Source organism: Parasteatoda tepidariorum, chromosome 2 (assembly GCF_043381705.1).
Source record: "Parasteatoda tepidariorum isolate YZ-2023 chromosome 2, CAS_Ptep_4.0, whole genome shotgun sequence".
Lineage (NCBI taxonomy): Eukaryota > Metazoa > Arthropoda > Arachnida > Araneae > Theridiidae > Parasteatoda > Parasteatoda tepidariorum.
Genome location: NC_092205.1, coordinates 45902025 through 45921602, shown reverse-complemented (window position 1 = coordinate 45921602; position 19578 = coordinate 45902025). Strand labels below are relative to the sequence as shown.

Here is a 19578-nt window from a genome sequence, read left to right as displayed (position 1 = left end):
CATCTAGGTTATTGAAAAAAATCTAGGTCTAAACAATCTATCAAGAATTTTGTATTTATTCACATTAATGTGCTATGTTTTAAACATATGTATTTCAATGAATTTCTTTATATATTATATTTCTAATTATTATCTTTCTATTTTTACTTATTTCACATTATTTCTTATTATTTTAAATCAGTATTTTATAAAAAATATTGATATTTATTTCCTGATTTATTTAATTAAAATATTATTTATTTCATGTACTACAATGAATCCATATTTTGTTTCAACGATTTAAAAGAAACATGAATTTATTAAAAAAAACGAATTTAATTTATTTTGATTTTAAAACACGAGATAAAATGAAAATAATTTATGATCTTAATATTAATTTAAATTTTTTTTAAATTTATTTTATTTTAAAAAAATACTAGTTTTTTGTACTTATTTATTTTATATCATTTTCAATATTTGTTATTTTATGTCATCTAAAAATCAATATATTGTTTCAACGATTTAAAAAAAAATATAAAATAAAAATAAAAATTAATTTTATTTACTTTTGATTTTTCAAACTTAAGAGGAAACTGATTAAATATGCTTAGTAAATGCAGGGTAAACATTTGTGTATGAAACTGCAACATTATATCATCCTTTAGTAAAGCGTACACCAATCAGAATTTACGAACGAAAACTCTACAAATTTTTTTTTTAAATGTATTAAAATGGTGAATTATTTTATATAATTTTCAATACTTGTTATTTTATGTCAACCAAAAGTCAATTTTTTGTTTCAACAATTTAAAAAAAAATTGACTTCATGTATTTTTGATTTTAAAACTTAAGAGGAAACTGATTAAATATGTTTAATAAATGCACGATAAACATTTGTGTATGAAACTGCAACATTATATCATCCATTAGTAAAACGTACACCAATCAGAATTTACGAACGAAAACTTTGCAAATAATTTTTTTAAATGTATTAAAATGATGAACTTACTCTTCTGCCCTTTCACCGAGTAAATTTCCTCCAGGAGCATAATCCCAATCAACTTCAATAGCAGCAACATAATAATGTCTAACAGTCTTAGCTTTCCGTAGATATTTTTCAATATTAGAGTCATAATTTTGCTTGAATCCTGGTTTCGCACGATGTTTCTTTCTAATTGGCGGTGCCCCCCATCCCGGGTCACCGAAAAATTGTCCTAAGCACTCGTCCACTGCCCATAATACGAGCAAAAACACGCTGATATAGCACCACGAAAAGCACCTCATATTTGTCCAGTTATGTCAGCACTAAGTTGGCAAAGTGCTCTAAAAACGAAAATCGAATAACGGAGTGAAATCGAAAGTGTAGTGATCCATTCAAAGGTATCGACTAGTAAAGAACGTTCACCACTTCTTGGAAAAAGATATTGCGAGTAAATTACTCTTAGTTAATATTCATCCAATAAAAGGCGGTGGAAAGTTTTACTGTTAGTAACTGTTAATTCGACCCACCCCCTGATTTAAAGAGTTTTCCTTTGTGTCTCTTTCAGGGATCCGACGAACCATATAGAACCTCTCAGGGAAAAAATTTATTTCCTCCAATTGGCAACAGTCTTTCACCGCTGACGTAACTGCTTTCCTTCCCATTCTGTTTTGTTCTTATTTTTTTAATAGGTCATTCTTAAAGGACGGTCGGCCACCTTCGTTTTCAACGAAATTCGTTTTTTGTCTTTTCTTTTAACGAAATAACCGAGTGTTATTTACTTATTTATTTTAATTGCGTAACAGGGAAAATGTAATCGAAATTTAATAAATTCTTTAGCATAACGGTGAATAAACACATGGGTTTAGATTCTTGATCCAAAAAAAAAAAAAAAAAAAATGGAGAGTTGTTGAAATCTTAAGAAAGTTAGCTTAGTAAGGTATGGACTAATAGTTAGGTCTGGAGAGCGGCCGAATGTTTAGATCTCCGAAACTGGTTCACACCGACCACAGTGCTGATGAAAAATATCCTCAGTGGTCGGTGAATAATGAGTCCCATTGCCGTGTGGCTAACCGTAGGAGGTTTACATGGTTTTCCTCTCCATGTAACGGAAAGCGGGTTAGTTCTAACAAAAAGTCCTTCTCGAAGGTAAATTTGTCTTCTGGATTCGGTTCAAAACTACAAGGCTATGGAGTTGAGGAATGGTAGTAGTAAACTCAAAATCGTGTCTGCTGTTCGGCGACGGTTATAACATATTTGGACCTTTTTAATTCTAATTTTACATTTTGCGTATATCGCCTTATCTCGAATCAAATGGAGAATTTTTTGCACACAATTGTAAAATGTGTTTATCCAAAGATAACCCTATGCAAAATATAATTTTTAATTAATTTTTATTAATTTATACAAAAATACTGAAAAAAATTATTGATTTAAAAAATGTGCAAATTAAAAAAAAATTATATATATATGTATATATATATATATTTTTTTTTTACAGTTTTGAGAAATAATATTTCACAACTACTTATACTTTTTCTCAGGAATAGAAAGAATCCTGGCCTTTATTTTAAAAAAAAAATTAAAATTAGTTTAAAATCTTTAAAGTTTCGAACCATTCCGATAAATTTCCTTTGTATATTCCCGAAAGGTGAACAAAAATTTGTATTTTTTTCACTTTTTCTTGGAAAATAGCATTGCTATATTGTCTACTATACTAAAAAATGGAATTTGTTGGACTAGTTAACGGAAACCATATAACCTAAATTAATACATTGTTAGAATTTTTTCATTAAAAATTTATTGTAAAATAACGGACAACAGTCTGTCAATCCAGTTAACCGTGAAGTTTACGACAAAGAACATTTTTACCTTTACGGTTTTGAAACCGTTTACAACTAGTTTGGATACAAAAATATAAACAGTTTTTTAACCATTTACAATTAGCATGCTTTCAAAACCGTAATAAAGAAATTTAACAGGACATTGGAGCTGATCTTTTCGTTAGGTAATGAGCATTGGAATTAGGCTGTGGTTGAGTACAATTTTATCAAATCTACAGTGAAATTTGGCCAAATAAATTTATCCGGTTGTGTTACATATCTATTGCAAAAGTTGGGAAATACTAGACTTTTTTCCGTTAAGCATATTTACGATCAAAATTCATGGGATCACTTATCAAAATTCAAAGGATTAAATGGGCAGGTTACATTATAAGAATGGAGGATAGCAGGACAACCAAAAAAAATTTCAGTGCCAGGCCAACAAGTACAAGAAAAAGAGGACGACTAAACCTGAGATTTTTAGACTGCTTTGAAAAGGACCGACAAGTTTTAAAAATAATAAATTGGAAAACCTTGGCTAAGGGAAGAATGTCTCGGCATAGGCTTGTTGAGAAGGCCAAGGCCCATCCTGGACTGTCGTGCCAATGAGAAGGAGAAGATTTACGATGCTACCATCTATGTGTGAGAGAAAGTATCGTATTATAATAGACTAGGATCACTAATTTGGGAGTCTATGACACTAGAAACTCTTCATGAATCAAGGAAATACTGCGGTTTCAACGATGGTTCCCGAGCTCCCGATCGTGGCAGATTAGCCTTCTCGGCTGAACTATGTAAATGAACCAGCTGCAAGGAATTAAGTCGCTTCATTAGGTGAGAGTAATTGGCGCAATAAAATTCTGGTTGCTTAACTATATTAGGTGAAGGAAGTAAATAAACGGTTTTCTCACGGTTAATAGTTTGATCACCATTTTATTTATGGTTATTTGACTGTTTTGTCTGAGTATGGTAAAATAACAATTAAATTAATTGTTATTTACCCATTTTCCCCAGTAATTTCTATTAGTATTAAGTGAGATTTCTAAAATGTTCATTTCATTTCTTTCTTTAAAATTTTCATTCTAATTTCATTTCATTCCTTCTGTTCGACCCAGTCCTTCATGGAGACAGAGAAAAGTAATTTAAGCAATTTTTTCTACCGTTAAAATAAATTCTTCATTAAATATTCTTTTATTTAAAATATTCTGTAGAATCAGCTGAAATAAAGTTTTACTTTTTAGTCGCTTTTGCACATTTCCCTGATTGAAATCAAAATTAGTAGCACTTTGTATGATTTATTATAAAAAGGTAAAAATTAAAACTAGGTTACCTAATCTTAACAGCAAAAATGTTTCAAGATTTATGATTTTAGTCTCTATAAATAAGAAATTCAACTTTTCTTAACCAATATTCGTAAGGATTTTCAATTAAGAACTTCCACTTTGCAAGTTTTTTTTGCAAGAAATAAGAAATCAACCAACTCCTTGATATTTCACCGCTTTTTCGGTAATCCGTACTCCACTGAGATTTCCGAATTGATCAAGAAAAAATTGCGTAAGCAATTCTGGAGTTAGCGAGCATGATGCAGAGTTATTTAAATGTATAAATGCCGAAAGACGCAAATAATGATAAGAATATCTTTATCTTAATATATGACGAAAATTTGACATAAGTAATATGCATATGCTTCTAAATGAAAATCATTCCCTAACATTAGCATTCAATACACGCAAAAAATTTAAACATCTTAATATATATTTTTTCGTAATAACTGATTTTAAAATTTATTTTAAGAACTATAAAATATTACGTTTGTAACAAGATAAAGCTGTTCGAATTTAAGTATTAAAAAAAATGAAGCAACGTATTACTTCGAGTAAGTTGAATAACGTAATGACGTAAATACTTCTCAAAGTAGGCTGATGAGATACTATGTCTGACGTACAGAGAAAGAACTGATTACTGGTCAACCTCTTAAATGTCCGCCTTAGGTATATCTATAAAAGGCGAACAGGTGGAAGCGCGTACAACAATCGTCGTATTTTTAAGAAAAAATTAAGTAACCGTACATCTAAAATTCCAATTCTTGAGAACTCTTCATTTTGAGCCGTGGGTGCTCAAGAGGTAGAATTCTCTCCAACGAGGTGTCCCTGGTTCGAATCCCAGCGATGGCTGATCGATTCGAATTTCACAGTGACCACAGTGCTGACTCAAAATATCCTCAGTGGTAGACGGATCATGGGTTAGAGTTCTCCTACCATCAGGCTAACCGTAGAAGGTTTTCCTCCCCAAGTAACTCTAATGGGGGATATTTCCATTAAAAAGTCCTCTACGAAAGTGCATTTTTCCCAATACATCATTCAGTAGTTCCCTTATCTTTTGGATTGGGTTCAAAATTACAAGGCAATGGAGTTGAACATTAGTAGTCATTTGGATCGGTTGCTATACGGCGGTTATAAATTACAAATAAAAGTTTATATTCGATCATTTACAATTACTACTTTAAGATCATGTATAAAATTGCATACATAACACTTCAAAGTTCTTCGACTATTATTAAAAAAAATAATAATAAAATGCAACTAATTATTGCTAAAAATTACTTTGTAAGTTGGATTATTTTTGCATAAACGAACTTGCCAATTGTATGCAAAAAAAATTCTATTAAAAATAAGTGAAAACAAATAATATTAAGAGGCCCAAACTTTCGTTTGCTCTCCTGAAAAAACTGACACATACCAGTAAGACATTCAAAAATTGAATGTCCCATTGGTGACTGACAGTAATGCAGAGCCTACATCTTTTCACATCCCCAATGAAACTTAATATACTTGTGCAATTCTAGATAAGACTGTTTGTGACAATTTATGCTGAAAATTGGGTAAGAAATTATACTGCAGTTATCCGATATTCTTAAAAATCAGCTAGAAGAACAAAAGAGCGGCAGACATAAGTAACACGGTTGGAATTTTCATTCTAAAATTAACGTTCAAATAGCCGGTAGCAGTCTGATCATCCAATTCACCGTAAAGTTTACGGTAAAGACTATTTCTTCGCTTTACGGTTTTGAAGCTGTTTTCAACAAGTATGATTTAAAAAACATGAATACAAAGCTGTACTGTTTTTTTAAGCAGTTACAACTAGCATTGTATAGAAATCGTTAAAACGAATTTTAACTGGACATGGGAGATAGTTTAGCAGCTTTATGGAGCTGCTAGACTATCATTTATGCGTGAATGAGAGAATCGTAATCTATTAGCCCAGGGTCACAAATTGGGACTTGCTAGACACTGGAAACTCTTTATGTGTTAATGGAGGAAATATTGTTGTGTCAAAACTGCGACTCGAAGCACCGTTCTGCCGCTCACGAGATTGACGGATTAGTCCTCTCGGCTATAATATGTATCCATCTGACGGATTAGTCCTCTCCACTATAATATGTATCCATCTGACGGAGTAGTCCTCTCTGCTGTAATATGTATCCATTTGACGGAATAGTCCTCTCGGCTATAATATGTATCCATCAGCAAGGAACTGAGTAGCTTTATTAGGTAACCGTAGCAGTGCGATAAAATTCTGGTTGTTTCCGTATTAGGAGAACGTTAATAAACCGTTTTTTCATAGTTAACACTTTGAATACCATCTCATTTACGGTTATTTGACAGTTTTGTTTTTTGTGTAAAGAAGGTAGTGTAAAAGTTTCTTTGCGCTCAATTTTCTTCTGTGAAAGAAGCGGTTTATCACTCATTTGAGAGAAAGGTTGGAGTGACTGCAACAATTTTATTATTTATGCAAACGCTTATTTTGTTGCATGTTAGTTCGTTTATTTATGCGTCTTTTTATATAAGTCTTTTTTTATAATAATTTTTTTAGCGAAAAAATCACATTTTATTTTTTATGGAAAATAAAACATGCATAATTACATGCATAAATTCAACTAAAACAAAAAAAAGATATTATTTATTTAGGGTTTTCTTGCTTCCGATTTTCTAAGTTACTTAACTTTCCTTTGTTTTGACATTTGCTGCAATCTTTATAACGTGTTATGTTAAACACTTCTTCATTTAAGTTAAACAATGCATGGGATGGTTTGTCCAAGTTTAAGACGGTGTCAATTGCACAACAATGTTGTTCAATTTCGTTAAGGTTGCTGTAAATTTTAAATATATTATGGTTTACACTGTTATTTCTCTTTGCAGATGGTTTTAATTAATGGTTTTATTTAATTGTTATCTTACCATCTTCAACCAAAGCAATCAAATAACCACAAAAGATGATATTCAAACTTTTAAATATGAGAAAAAAAAAGTTTATTGATTGTTTTTTACCTGATATGGTTTAACAATCAGAATTTCATCGTGCTAACTAGGCCCACCTTATGAAGCAATTTTGTTCCGAGCTTCTGGGTACATACTGTAATTGAGAGGACTAATCGATCAATGTCATGATCGACTAAACAGGGGTTGTAATCCCATCGTAGATATCACAATATTTATATTTGCAGGGCAGATATCACAATAATTATTATTGATGCATAAAGGGCGCAGCACACACAGAACTCCAAAGTCCGTTTAAGGTTTTATTTTTATGGTTTAGAAACTGTGCCAGTTGTAATTGGTTACAAAACTGTTTAGTTATGTATTCTCAGTTTCTTAACTGTGCTAATTGTGGACGGTTTCAAAACGGTAAAAGTAATGTACCTTACCATAAATTTTAAGGTTAATCGGATAAACAAACTGCTGCCGGTTATTTTACCCTAATTTCAGTATGAAAATTCTTACCATGCAACACACTTCTAAACTTCTAACAGCGTGGACACTAATGGCTTTACCTTGCCATAGTCATGGAGTTAAAAACTTTCTAAACGTGCCCTGCAACGTCTAATTATTACTGAGATCCAAACTATACCATGTCCATTTTTCAATATTTCAAAACTAGCTACTTGTGTTCATATTTCATGACCAATTAAGTTAATTTCCTAGTCTTGATCTATTTTGTGTATTTTTCTAAATCATGTATTCTATTTTTCACATCAATTGTTCTGAAAGTTCAACCAAATCGAAAAAGACACACGCCTCTCATTTTCGCTATCACATCTTGAAACCGGTTGCAATCATTTTCGAAGACTGATCAAGAAGATACAAATATTAGAAAAAGCCTTAATTATCAAGAGATATCGCACTTATCGATCTCTTTGTTTAAGAAAACTTTAAAATTCTCGTTTCACTTTTCATTGCCGCACCCAGTTCTTTTGTGAATTATCCAAATCAGTTGTTGTCGACCATTGTTTTTAAAGTATTGTCTTTCTGCAGTTTTCCGGTAATTTATTACCCTATCGGTATATTTCACGTACTACAACTCGTTGTTGATAACAGCTATTAGCATCGTGTATAAATCAATAATGACTCAAATTTTAGGTTCCGTTTCAGATAAAGGATTTAAATTTAGAAAGCGGAAATACATATAGTTAGTAAATAACTAACACTGACTTGTTTATCAGTTGTGCTTCTTTCTTTCTTTATAAAAAGAAATTAAATGAGATGTCTTATATCTTAAGTTGTTTTAGCTTTGACCGAAGAGTAGAGAATGAATTGGAAAACTGAGTATTATGCGAAAAAGTTTTTTGTATCTATTAGTAAATTTTAAAAAGGATTGGGAATTCGGTTGAGATATACATATTGTAAACAAGGCAGTGGTATAATGTTTATGTTACTAAAATCTTGAAAGTTTGTTATAACATTAAATGTTAAGAAAAATTTAAGTTTCATAAATAGTTAAGTAAAAGTGTATTTAAAGAAATATTTATGTTAATGTTATGATATTCAGACAAAGATGCCAACAGCTCCGCTTTTTGCAAAAGTTTTCTTAATAAATTGATTACGAATTTAACGATAACACTAAAAACAGAATAATGGACATTTGTCTCCGATTCTCAAATAGTTTCAATGGGTAATATTGCATCAAGCGCATTAAACTTGATTATTATATCAAACTTAGTATATTTAATATGGTTCTGGTGGTTATGGTTCTAATACTTTAAAACCAAATTTACTAAGCTAAAAATATTTTAAAATTCACCTACGACTGGAAAATATTTTTTACAAAGAGGAACAAGCATCACTTTTCATGTGATGTAATATGATGTTTATGTCTGTTATAAAATAGAAACCATTTTGGTTCAGCGATAATATAATATTTTTGAAATATAATATTACGTTAAAATTACGTTTTAAGAAAAATGAAAGTTTTAACAATAGTTAAAAAGAAAAGTTTATTTGGAAAAAAATCATATTTAACTTCATTCTAACTTCATTCAGTAGTTATCAATGATCTTTTAGGTTTTTTAAAAATAAATTTCATAGTATAACTGTTAGAATGAGAAAAATGATGTTCAGATTCAATGATTCTTAGAAATTTATCCTGTTACATCCTAATTTAGTTCTGAAATGCGAAGCATAATGATTAGATTCAATTATTTTTAGTTCTTTATCCTGTTACACATTAATTTAGTTCGGGAATGTGAAGAATGATGTGCATTTAAAATTACTCTTAGTACTTTATTCCATTACATTCTAATATAATTCTGGAACATTAAAGATAATGTTCAGATTCAATGCCTCTTAGTACTTAATCCTGTTACATCCTAATTTGGTTCAAGAATGTGAAGCATAATGTTCATTTTCAATTATTCGTAGTGTTTTATCCTGTTATATCTTAATTTAGTTCTTTTTTATACATCCTTACGTGTTACTAATCCTAAATATAAACTGTAAAATAATTTAGAGATTTTGGAGAATATACGTTGATCATATATTACGAAGAATTCTCATCCTTCGAATGCTTAGGAACAAATTAAACGAAAAATCTCCACTAACTCTTTTTGCCTTCACCTAAATTTTGTTTCATTTTGGTACAGTGTGCAACAAAATAAATGGACCATATACAAAATATCATTAATATCATTAATACAAAATATTAATTTTTTATCTTATTAATATAAGATTTTTTAAATATTGATAAATACTTCCCAAACAGTTTGAGAGCAGAAGTGGATATTAATTAAAAATATTCCAAAAATGATTTTTATTCAAAGTTTTAAGAATGTGTCATTTCGTTTATATCCGAATAACATCTAAAAGACGATTTAAGAAAAAAAATGCAAGAGTTTTACAAATGGAAAAAAGAAGATACTCAAAAATTCATTGATTGCCGATTTTACCTCATAAATTATCTTGTATTTCTTTTCATTAGAGTATGCCTTCTTTTCATTAGAGTAGAGTATTTTCATACGGTTTTAATTAGGGCGTATGGAGAGATACTTCAATTTCTTAATATTGTATTTTAAGAACCAATTAGTTGAGGATAGAAATTTATGAACTGAAACATTATCCCTCAATAATATCAGATTTTGGTCTATCAGTAAATTTTTCAACGGAGTGGAGTTATTGGTAATTATATTTTAGTAATAATAGGCAATTATATCTTAGTATCTTATTAATCCATTTTATTTCATATCTGGTGTTTAACAATCAACACAATTCTGAGTTTCAGACTATCCATGTTCAGTAACCTTGTAGTTTTGAACCCAACTCTGAAGACGAGGAAACTCCTGATTCAAGCGTTGATACAAACTAGCCTTTGTGGAGGACTTTTTTGATATAACTAACCCGCAATTGCCATACAAGGAGAGGAAAATCACGAAAACCTCCCTCGGTTAGCCCTGCTGCAAAGAGACTCTAACCCATGATACGTGTACCACTGAAGATATTTTACGTCAGCATTGTGATCGGTGCGAGCCGGGAGTAGAATTCGTATCAACCAACCACCACTGGGATTCGAATCTGGGCCACCTCGTCGGGTAGTGGACGCTGTGTAACCTGAGTACCCGCTACCCATCAGTAATACATTGATTGGTTTTATCATTTGAAACGATAAGCAGTCATAACTATTTCATTGAGCAGGCCCATACTGTTACCGAGTCACCTCTTTATACTCGCTTGGATAGTTATGAAGTTCCTTATTTAAAATTATGATAGAATAATATCTTGGTTCATCTAAAACTTCTAGATTAATTTTTTTTAAATTTACGCAGCAAATGTGGCCTTGCAGCATTATATAGAGCAAATTTTATGTATTCTACAATATATTGTTTCACCAACCTTCCCTTTTTGAATTTGAAAACTGTTAGATAATTAAAAATTTTTACAATATTGCATACTACTCGAAGTGAAATTAGAAATTGCAGTGATGGTTTAATTGGTGCCGAAATTTTGAAACAGTGATTTTTTAATATTTTCATTCTGTTACTGCTTTAATTATGCCTACGTTGACAGCGACAAGTTATCATTGACAGCAGTCTACATTTTTTTTCCTGTAACCTATTAAAGTGACAGAAAATTATGCAAAACGGTCTTAGACATTTGAATTCTATCAGAATTTCTTTCTTTCTTTTTTTTTCATTCAAGCCACTGTTTGTAAAAGCACTTCAATTTTTCCTCTTTCTTCACCCATTAAACGATTTGTCTGAAAACATTCATGAAAAAAACTCGAATTTCGAACAAACAAATGAATATTTTAAGATGGATAATTTTAAATTTTTGAAGGCAGAAACCTTTGTTGGCTTATCACCCAGATTTTTTTAGGTTAATAAAAAATAGTCTCCCTTTTTAACATTATTGGTTTTATGTTTTTTTCCCCTTAAATATTTGTTTTTTCAGTTTCATTTCAAATACGTTCTTAAATAAATAATTAATCTGAAGCTCGAAAAATAAATTATTATTTAATCATAATCATAATTATATAAAAAGTAAGTGGTTGTTGCAATCTTTTTTCAATCTTTCATATCATAAAACTAATGTTAATATTCCGTTTCACTTTTGTACAATTCATTTGAAGATGGGATTTCATTACGCGCTCTGGATAAATTGACGATGTTTTTCAAAAAGTAATTTAAGACTAATTTGCAACATTTGATTAATCGGGAAGTACCGTGTAAAAATACCTGATCAAATAACTGTAAAGTGTACCAGCATTTAGGGGGCCGGTACTTTTTACTGTGAAATCTATTTTTATCGGAACATGTACGGAACAAAAAACCGTAAATACCATGTAATTTCTACAGTAATAATTACCATAAAATCACTGTTTATTTTATTGTAATTATTACGGTAAATGGTCGCTGTTCATTAATATTCATTTGCCATCATAGCACATAGTACATCATGAGCATTGTCTGCTTGGAAATTTGAAAAATATTTTATTTCAAAATACTTTAAAAATTTCAACAATATAGTCGAATCAAAGTTTCTTGATAATCTAATTACTTTTTTTAATATGCGATTAAAGAATAATTAAAAAAAACCGATACTTACTGGTCTGCTTTTTTAGAAAATAAGCATTTTAACCCTTCCAGAAACTAATAATGATCAAATCAAGTGAGTATAAATGGTGTTACTTGTATCCAGTATTTTAAATATCTACGTCTGCTACAAAATATTTTTGTCAGCAGTTAGACAGACTTGTATTTCCTTAAATAAACATTCAGTTGCTTTAACTTGATTCTTTAATTAAACGATTCTTGGTCTTTTTTCTTCATTTAAAAAAAATTGAATAAAATTTACCCAGTCGGATAAAATCGTTTATGTCTGAATGTAAAAGTCACGAATTCTTCCGACAGTGCCATTTTACAGAAAGGAAGGTTTAACATATTTTGAGCATGAAGTAGAACCTGTTTTAACAATTTGAAACAGTAGTTTAAAATTGGTCTGATCAGTTGTTAAACTTACCTGAAATAATCCTTCGAAACCAAATATAAACTATAAAATTAAAGTAGCAGAGTAAAAATCATATTTTCGCCAATCAAATTGGCCAATAGCCTGGAGTAGGCAAACAATAAAAAAATTGAGTAAATACTCTATTATTCTTTCTCTTTCATTTCAAAGTAGCATGGTGTCTGTCAACAACTAGTTTCTTGGGATTTCAAATAAATAGTAGCAGTATTTCAGTAAAAAGTACCAAAAGTTCTGGATTCACCGATCAACTCGATTTTGTCTATCCATCCCCAATAAATATGTTATGATACTCACAATTAGGAATTTCAAGCATTTTCACTTCTAATACAAGTTTTATAAAATTCACTCTTTAATCACTTAATTTTGAATTTAATAAGTCGTAGGTTGATTAGAAAATCCGGCAATTTTTGCAAATATTGTTGTCATTTTTCAAAACACCAGGCTAATTGGAAAAGTCAATAAAAGCTGATAAATACAAAAATATTCTCAATGCAATCAGCTCATTTAACTGCAGTCTAATTAAAAAAATAAAACGCGCAAAAAAGTGTCTTATCAACCTGAATATCTATAAGTAATGAATAGATATTTAAATTAATTGAGAAAAAAAATGATGTATTCTCTAATTGGCCTAAAGGTAAGTAGTCTCTTTTTTTTCCAAATGACCGCCTGTGTTAACATCCGTCAATTCAGGCATCTACAGGGCGATTTTGTTGACCTCTCTTACAGGGGCACCATATTAGGTGGGCCAACGTCGCTCCCACACTAAGGACAGATAGTACAGTAAAGGAAAGAACATCCATATCTTGCCCGGGATTCGAACCCAAAACCTTTCTGATGCAAGGACAGTTCCCTGTCCCCTACACAGGCCAGTCTCATTGTAACAAGAATGAAAATTTCCAGGATGACTAAAAATAGTGGTGACTTTTCCAATTAGCTATAAGTAAAATAGCTCATCCAGCCCATATATCCTTGGGCTTATTAAAATACAGGCAAAAAGTTGCTCACTCAGCGTGAATATTTTAGGCTTTTATTAGCAATAGATTGAAATAAATCAGACTTATTTATTAACCCATTAACGATCGGTTAATTTTCAAGAAAACTGTCGTAAAAGTGCCTGTTTTTTTGGCTTTTGTATTTGTATTACGTATTTGATTAGTGCTGCAACTAGTTTAAAATAAACTAACTATCTACAATAATTTTAAAAATATCCTGGTACTGCCATCAGGTGTATAAAACGAGAAATAAAATGTTTTCCGGGCAAAAGAAATGAATTAGTTTTATTCTACGTTACTACTGAACCCTCCAGCCCGTCAATATCACGGGAGCGATAAGGAAGGGGTTAAGCAGTAAGGAGTACATTCTCTTATTATCCTCATGATAAGCTGGTTCATTTTTATTTTATTTCATTTCATCGTCGAAGAGCCCATCCAATTTTTGAGTTTACGACTATCAATGTCTAATCCCGTAGCCTTGGAATTTTGAACCCAATCCAGAAGACAAGAGGACTACTGTAGCAGGAATTGGGAGAAATTTGGCTTCGTGGAGGACATTTTGATAGAACTAACCCGCATATGAATTACATGGAGAGGAAACTGACGGCAAGAAGACCCTAACTCATGACCTCTGAGGATATTTTACGTTAGTACTATGGTCGGTGCGAGCCGGGTACATTTGAAGGCAAGCGCCCTTCCCCCTGAACCGCTACGGCTCAAGCTAGTTCATTGTAATAAGCCTAAAAAATATAATTGAATCAAAAACCTGGTAACTTCACCTATTAGACTGACGCATTACAAAATGACGTTCGCAATCTGGAATTTTTAATAACTCTGACACATTGAAAAATGACGTCCACGATTTGGATTTCCCAATTATCTTAACAAAAATAAAATGTGATCTATCGTTGCCTTCAATTGTGGCACTACTTCGTAAAAGGTAAGGTTTTCTTACAGCATTTTTTTTTAATTGCTGCTTTTGTAATCTTTGGAAAATGACATTAAAATCCTTGATATAAATATTTGGGACCTTGAAATAGTAACAATGTATCGTTCTAGCACTTGCCCTTCTTCACACACATTACTGTTAACGCCCTAACTCAGCATGCCTCATGAATTTGAATCATTTTTTTTTCTTCAAATATTTTTTTTTGTGTGTGAGTTCCTTATACATCGATATGAAATTTATTTGAAATTCTCCACGTTCAAAAGCATGGAGAAACAAATATTGATTTCACAATGTTTCGTAAAAGCCTAAAGAAATCAATATTTTATTCATTAAATCCATCCACATGTAACTTATGTTTTTTTCTTCTTTTTTTTTTTGACCAGGCAATTGATAAGCTACCTTCATTCACTGATAAAGGTGAGTCGATCTTCGAAGGCTATTTAACCTCAATTTTTCGATACTTCTGGCTATATTCTTCAAAAAATTTCACAAACCTTTTTATTTATATGTTAATTTATCAAAGTGATTGCAAATTTAAAAATGTAGCACCTTCAGATATCACTTTTAATTAATAAAAAAGAAAATTCACGGGTGATATTGTATAATTTATTTTTGCTTACGGTTAATTGCAATTGGTAGAAAATAATTTATAGATTTAATTTTTTATCATTTTAAATGCCTGATTTATTTGCAATTATATATTAAGTTTTGAAACAAAATGTGGGATGATTCCCTTATTTTGTCATATATGTGCCGCATGTGATTAAGTAACAAAATTGTCAAAAAACATTTCGTTAATATGATTTAAGCCAGATTTATGGGTGGCACAATCATTTTTATCTATTAAGATCTTGTAATAACCAAATCTCAATAGATAAAAATTATTTTAATTATATTCATAAGAAAAGTCGTCATTATATTTTAAATTATATTTTAATTGTGTTATATTTTAAAAGAAATATCTATATTTTAAAATTTGTAATGATTCATATACTTTCTTTTAAATATTATTTTGCCCATCAAATTTATTTCATCCCACACAGTTTAGTGGTGCTACGTAAGCAAAAAAACTTTTTATGATTTATGGTATCATTTGAAAACGCAAAAATGAAACAGTCTAATCATACTGCAAAATCATTAAGGAAATCGTTAAAAAAAAAATCACGTATTTGCTGAAAGATTATTTCATTGATAGAAAGATTCCATCAATGAGAGAGCTCATTTTCACCACTAAAAACGATTATTAATGATTACTGAAGTATTATTATTTGATATTTATAACCATAAAATGAAACATTCATGCTAAACCCTTATTATATAAAAGTAGAGCAATATATTACTTTTTAAAGGAAAAAAATTACATTTCTTTATTTTTCCGAAAATATCGTTAATAATTGTATTGAAACAAATCGACAATTTTATATTCAGCCCTTTATTTTGCATTAAGTAGACATTTTGCTTTAGACACATGCATGACGTGCACGTGATATGTCAAATGATTACCATAATGCCTGAATATAGCAAACGAAATACATAATGCTAATTTCGTGGCATTTTGTATTCTTCTCATCTTTTTCATAAAAGTATTCTTTTCTTTATTGCATGTTTAAAAAATTACTTCGATAATCCACATTTTCTCCCATAAGCAGCACACATTAATAATTGAATATTAAAAATATTTATATCTTCATATGTATTTTTATCCATTATTATCTTAGTATCCATTATTTTTTCAAAACAAATATCCATTATATCTTTATTTTGTCATTAAATACAGATATTACCTTTATTTCTTTATTTTTACGCATCTATTTTTTTTTATAACTGTTCTTCCAAGTATCTTGTCTATTTCACTATACTGAAATAAAATATATCTAATTTGTTCCTTTTTAAATCTTGAGCATTTTTTAAGCACAAGGAATTTTTTTAAATGTTTTTCTAATTATTTTTCTAAATATTTCTTTTTTGATGTAGGTTAAAATAATAATTCCAATTATTTGCACGTAACCGCGGTCAAGAGGAATCACGTGAGTCAAGAGGAAGAGCGTTCACCTCCCAATGAGATGATCCAGGTTTGACTCCCAGCGGAGTTGATATGGATTGGCTGATAAGAATACCTAATTGTGACAAATTTTGCACCCGACTAAAATTTAAATTTCTTAGAACTCTTCATTTTGAGCCATGGTAGCTCAGGGGATAGAGTTTTCTCCAATGAGGTGCCTCGGGTTTGAATCCCAGGGATGGCTGGTTGATTCGAACCTTGCAGCGACCACAGTGCTGATGTAAAATATCCTCAGTGGTAGATCCTGGGTTAGAATCCCCTTGCTAACAGACTAACCATGGGAGGTTTTCGTAGCTTTCCTCTCCATGTAAGGCTACTGCGTTTTAGTACAATTAAAGCAAGTCCTGAAAGAAGGATAGTTTGCATCAATATCTGATCCAGAAGTTCCCCTGTCTTTTTTGTTTGGCTCAAAATTATTGGCTATCGCAAACTCATAATTGAATCGGCTGTTCAACGCTAGGTATAAAATAAAATAACAAAATATTTGCATGAGATCCAATAAAAATAGCATATAAATGACAGAATTTAATTTCAATTTCTTAAGAAAAGATACCCACTTTGTAGAATAGAAATGTTCACACATTTCGATAAATATATTTCTTTCGTTTGTGTAATTGTTTTAGCTTTTTAATAAAATATCCCTCACTTGTTCAGTGCTTTCAAAACAATAGCTTGAATTTTCACGTGCTTCTACAGTTCGCACATATGAACAAAAATAATTCTTTATCTTTACGTAATTGAGTTATTTAATGAAATATTTCTCTTCTACATCATGTTCCTAAAGCAATAACTTTAATTTTCAAGTGTTTACAGTTGGCATATATGAACAAAAATAATACTTTTCTTTATGTAATTGAGTTTTCTAATGAAGTATTTCTCTTCTACATCGTGTTTCTAAGACAATAACTTTAATTTCTATGTACTTCTTCAGTTGGCACATATGAACAAAAACATTTCTTTTCTATATGTCATTGAGTTTTTTAATGAAATATTTCTCTTCTACAACTTATTTCTAAAGCAATAACTTAAATTTACATGTATTTGTACAGTTTTGGCACAAATGAACAAAGTATAAAAACCAAAATAACAATCTAATTTACAGAAAGAATCCCTAATGTGTGTGCTGTAGATCAAAATGCAGGTGCCCACAGTTTAAATTAAAACTGTAATACTTTTATCAAAGAGAAAATATTTAAAAAAATATATTTAAATGTAACTATTTTATCAATAGCAGAGTGCTAGGATTTTAATGGTTGGTTGAAGTTCTGAAGTTTTAAACATGACGTCAAAAAAGTCATAAAGGCAATTTGTTTTTCATAACTTCATAGTCACTTTGAAACTGGTACGAAAGAGCTTAAAATAGCAAAAAGAAAATATAAAAATGCAGCGTAACTGAACTTATTTACATGATTCTGCGTTCATTTGAGTTAAATTCAAACAATTAGTAGATAAAGATCGATTTCTAAAAAAATTGCCTAATTCTATGACAAATGACTTTACAGAAATATTGACATTGTTATTTCATATTAATGTTTCTTTTAAAAATTAAAGATCTCTGTTTTCGTTAAAGAATGATAAAGAAATTTTAAAGGAAATAAAATTTATATTAAATTTTTTCATGCATGACGACAAATGATTTTTTTTGAAAAAAATGATTATTTCATTGTTCAATACACCTAACCCTTTATTTAAATACCTATTTTTTTATGTTAAAATCTAAAAATAATATTTATCTTAATTGACTTTATGGAAGTATTAACATTACTGTTTTATATGTATGTGCTTTTTAAAAATTAAATTTCTATTTAATTTGTGTAGTAGAAAGAATTAAAATTTACTGACTATCATTTATTCACGCATGACGAAAAATAATTATTATTTTTAAATAATCATTATTTTAATTTTTAATACACCTGACCCCTTATTAATTTGATCTTTATTATTAAAAAACCCATTTTTGTAATTTTTGTATTAAAAACTGAAAAGGATTTTTAATTTGTTTTTCTAATTCCTTTTTGAACTTCAAACTGGTAGTGCGCTGATTAAAAATTTGTCTCTTTTTTATATGATAATAAACAGCATAATCAATTAAATAATTAGCATTTTTGCTCTTTTCTTCTTTATTTGTTGTGCTCACTGAAAAGCATAAGTCTAATATTACATTTCATTTGAAATAATGTTTCGACAAAGTCTATCATATTGGTAATGTCTATTAGTTAGGAATGCAACCGCAATGTCCTTCTAAAAATTTTCACATTAAAGGTCTAATGCACCCAGAAAATAGTAAAATGTAATCTAAACTTGAAAGATTTAGGTTTTCATTTTAGTGTAGATTTAGATTTATTTAATATTTCTTTCTTCCTTTTTTATTTATTCTTCATAATTATTCTAAACTCTTTTTCATAGCTTACTATAAAACAAATAGTCATTTTCAAATTTATATTTCACTTTATTTGCATTGTTTTTATGTTTATTGGAAGTCAACTTCAATTATTCCCATAATCTATACTAAGCATCGTTTTACTGTTCTTTGTTATTTTTATGTTTAATTTCATATAACAGACTGCATTAGTTTCTCTTTGTCTGTTATTTAAAAAAAAATTCTTACGGTGAATGTATTTGATTTATTTTTTGAAATTATAAACTTCAGACTCGTACTAAAATGTAATATATATTTGAAATACGTTGTCAAGTTGTTTTCAATCGCAATTTCTAAAGAAAATTATATGTCCGCGTAAATAATGTTTACTGAACTTATGAAGGTTAGTAGCTGTTTTTCCTACGTGATTTCATTCTAGATCAATGAACTTAGTCTTAGATAGCATTGGCAACAATAACAATCGAATAAGTGGTCAATAATGTATTATAAAATAGAATCTTCGGAAGGGCACACCTAAATTATCTCAATTAATCGCTGCAGACTCAGGATTTTCTGTTAAATTTCTTTTTTTTAAATTTCTCAGGATTTCTTTTTACTCTTAAATTATTTATGCTATATATATA

At 29.8% G+C, this 19578-nt stretch overlaps 1 protein-coding gene across 3 annotated transcripts in view; it reads right to left on the bottom strand.

Moving 5' to 3' along the window:
• Nucleotides 1–19578, bottom strand: part of LOC107453699 (hephaestin-like protein) — a 96100-nt gene that overhangs the window by 75900 nt on the left and 622 nt on the right. Inside the window, exon 1 of one of the 3 annotated variants that reach the window (XM_043038977.2) lies at nt 989–1520. The exons of the other annotated variants lie outside the window; for them this stretch is intronic. Coding sequence (XP_042894911.1) covers nt 989–1263 — 275 coding nt within the window. The 5' untranslated portion in view covers nt 1264–1520. Of the gene's footprint in view, nt 1–988; nt 1521–19578 lie in introns of those variants that run through there. 3 annotated transcript variants of the gene reach the window in all.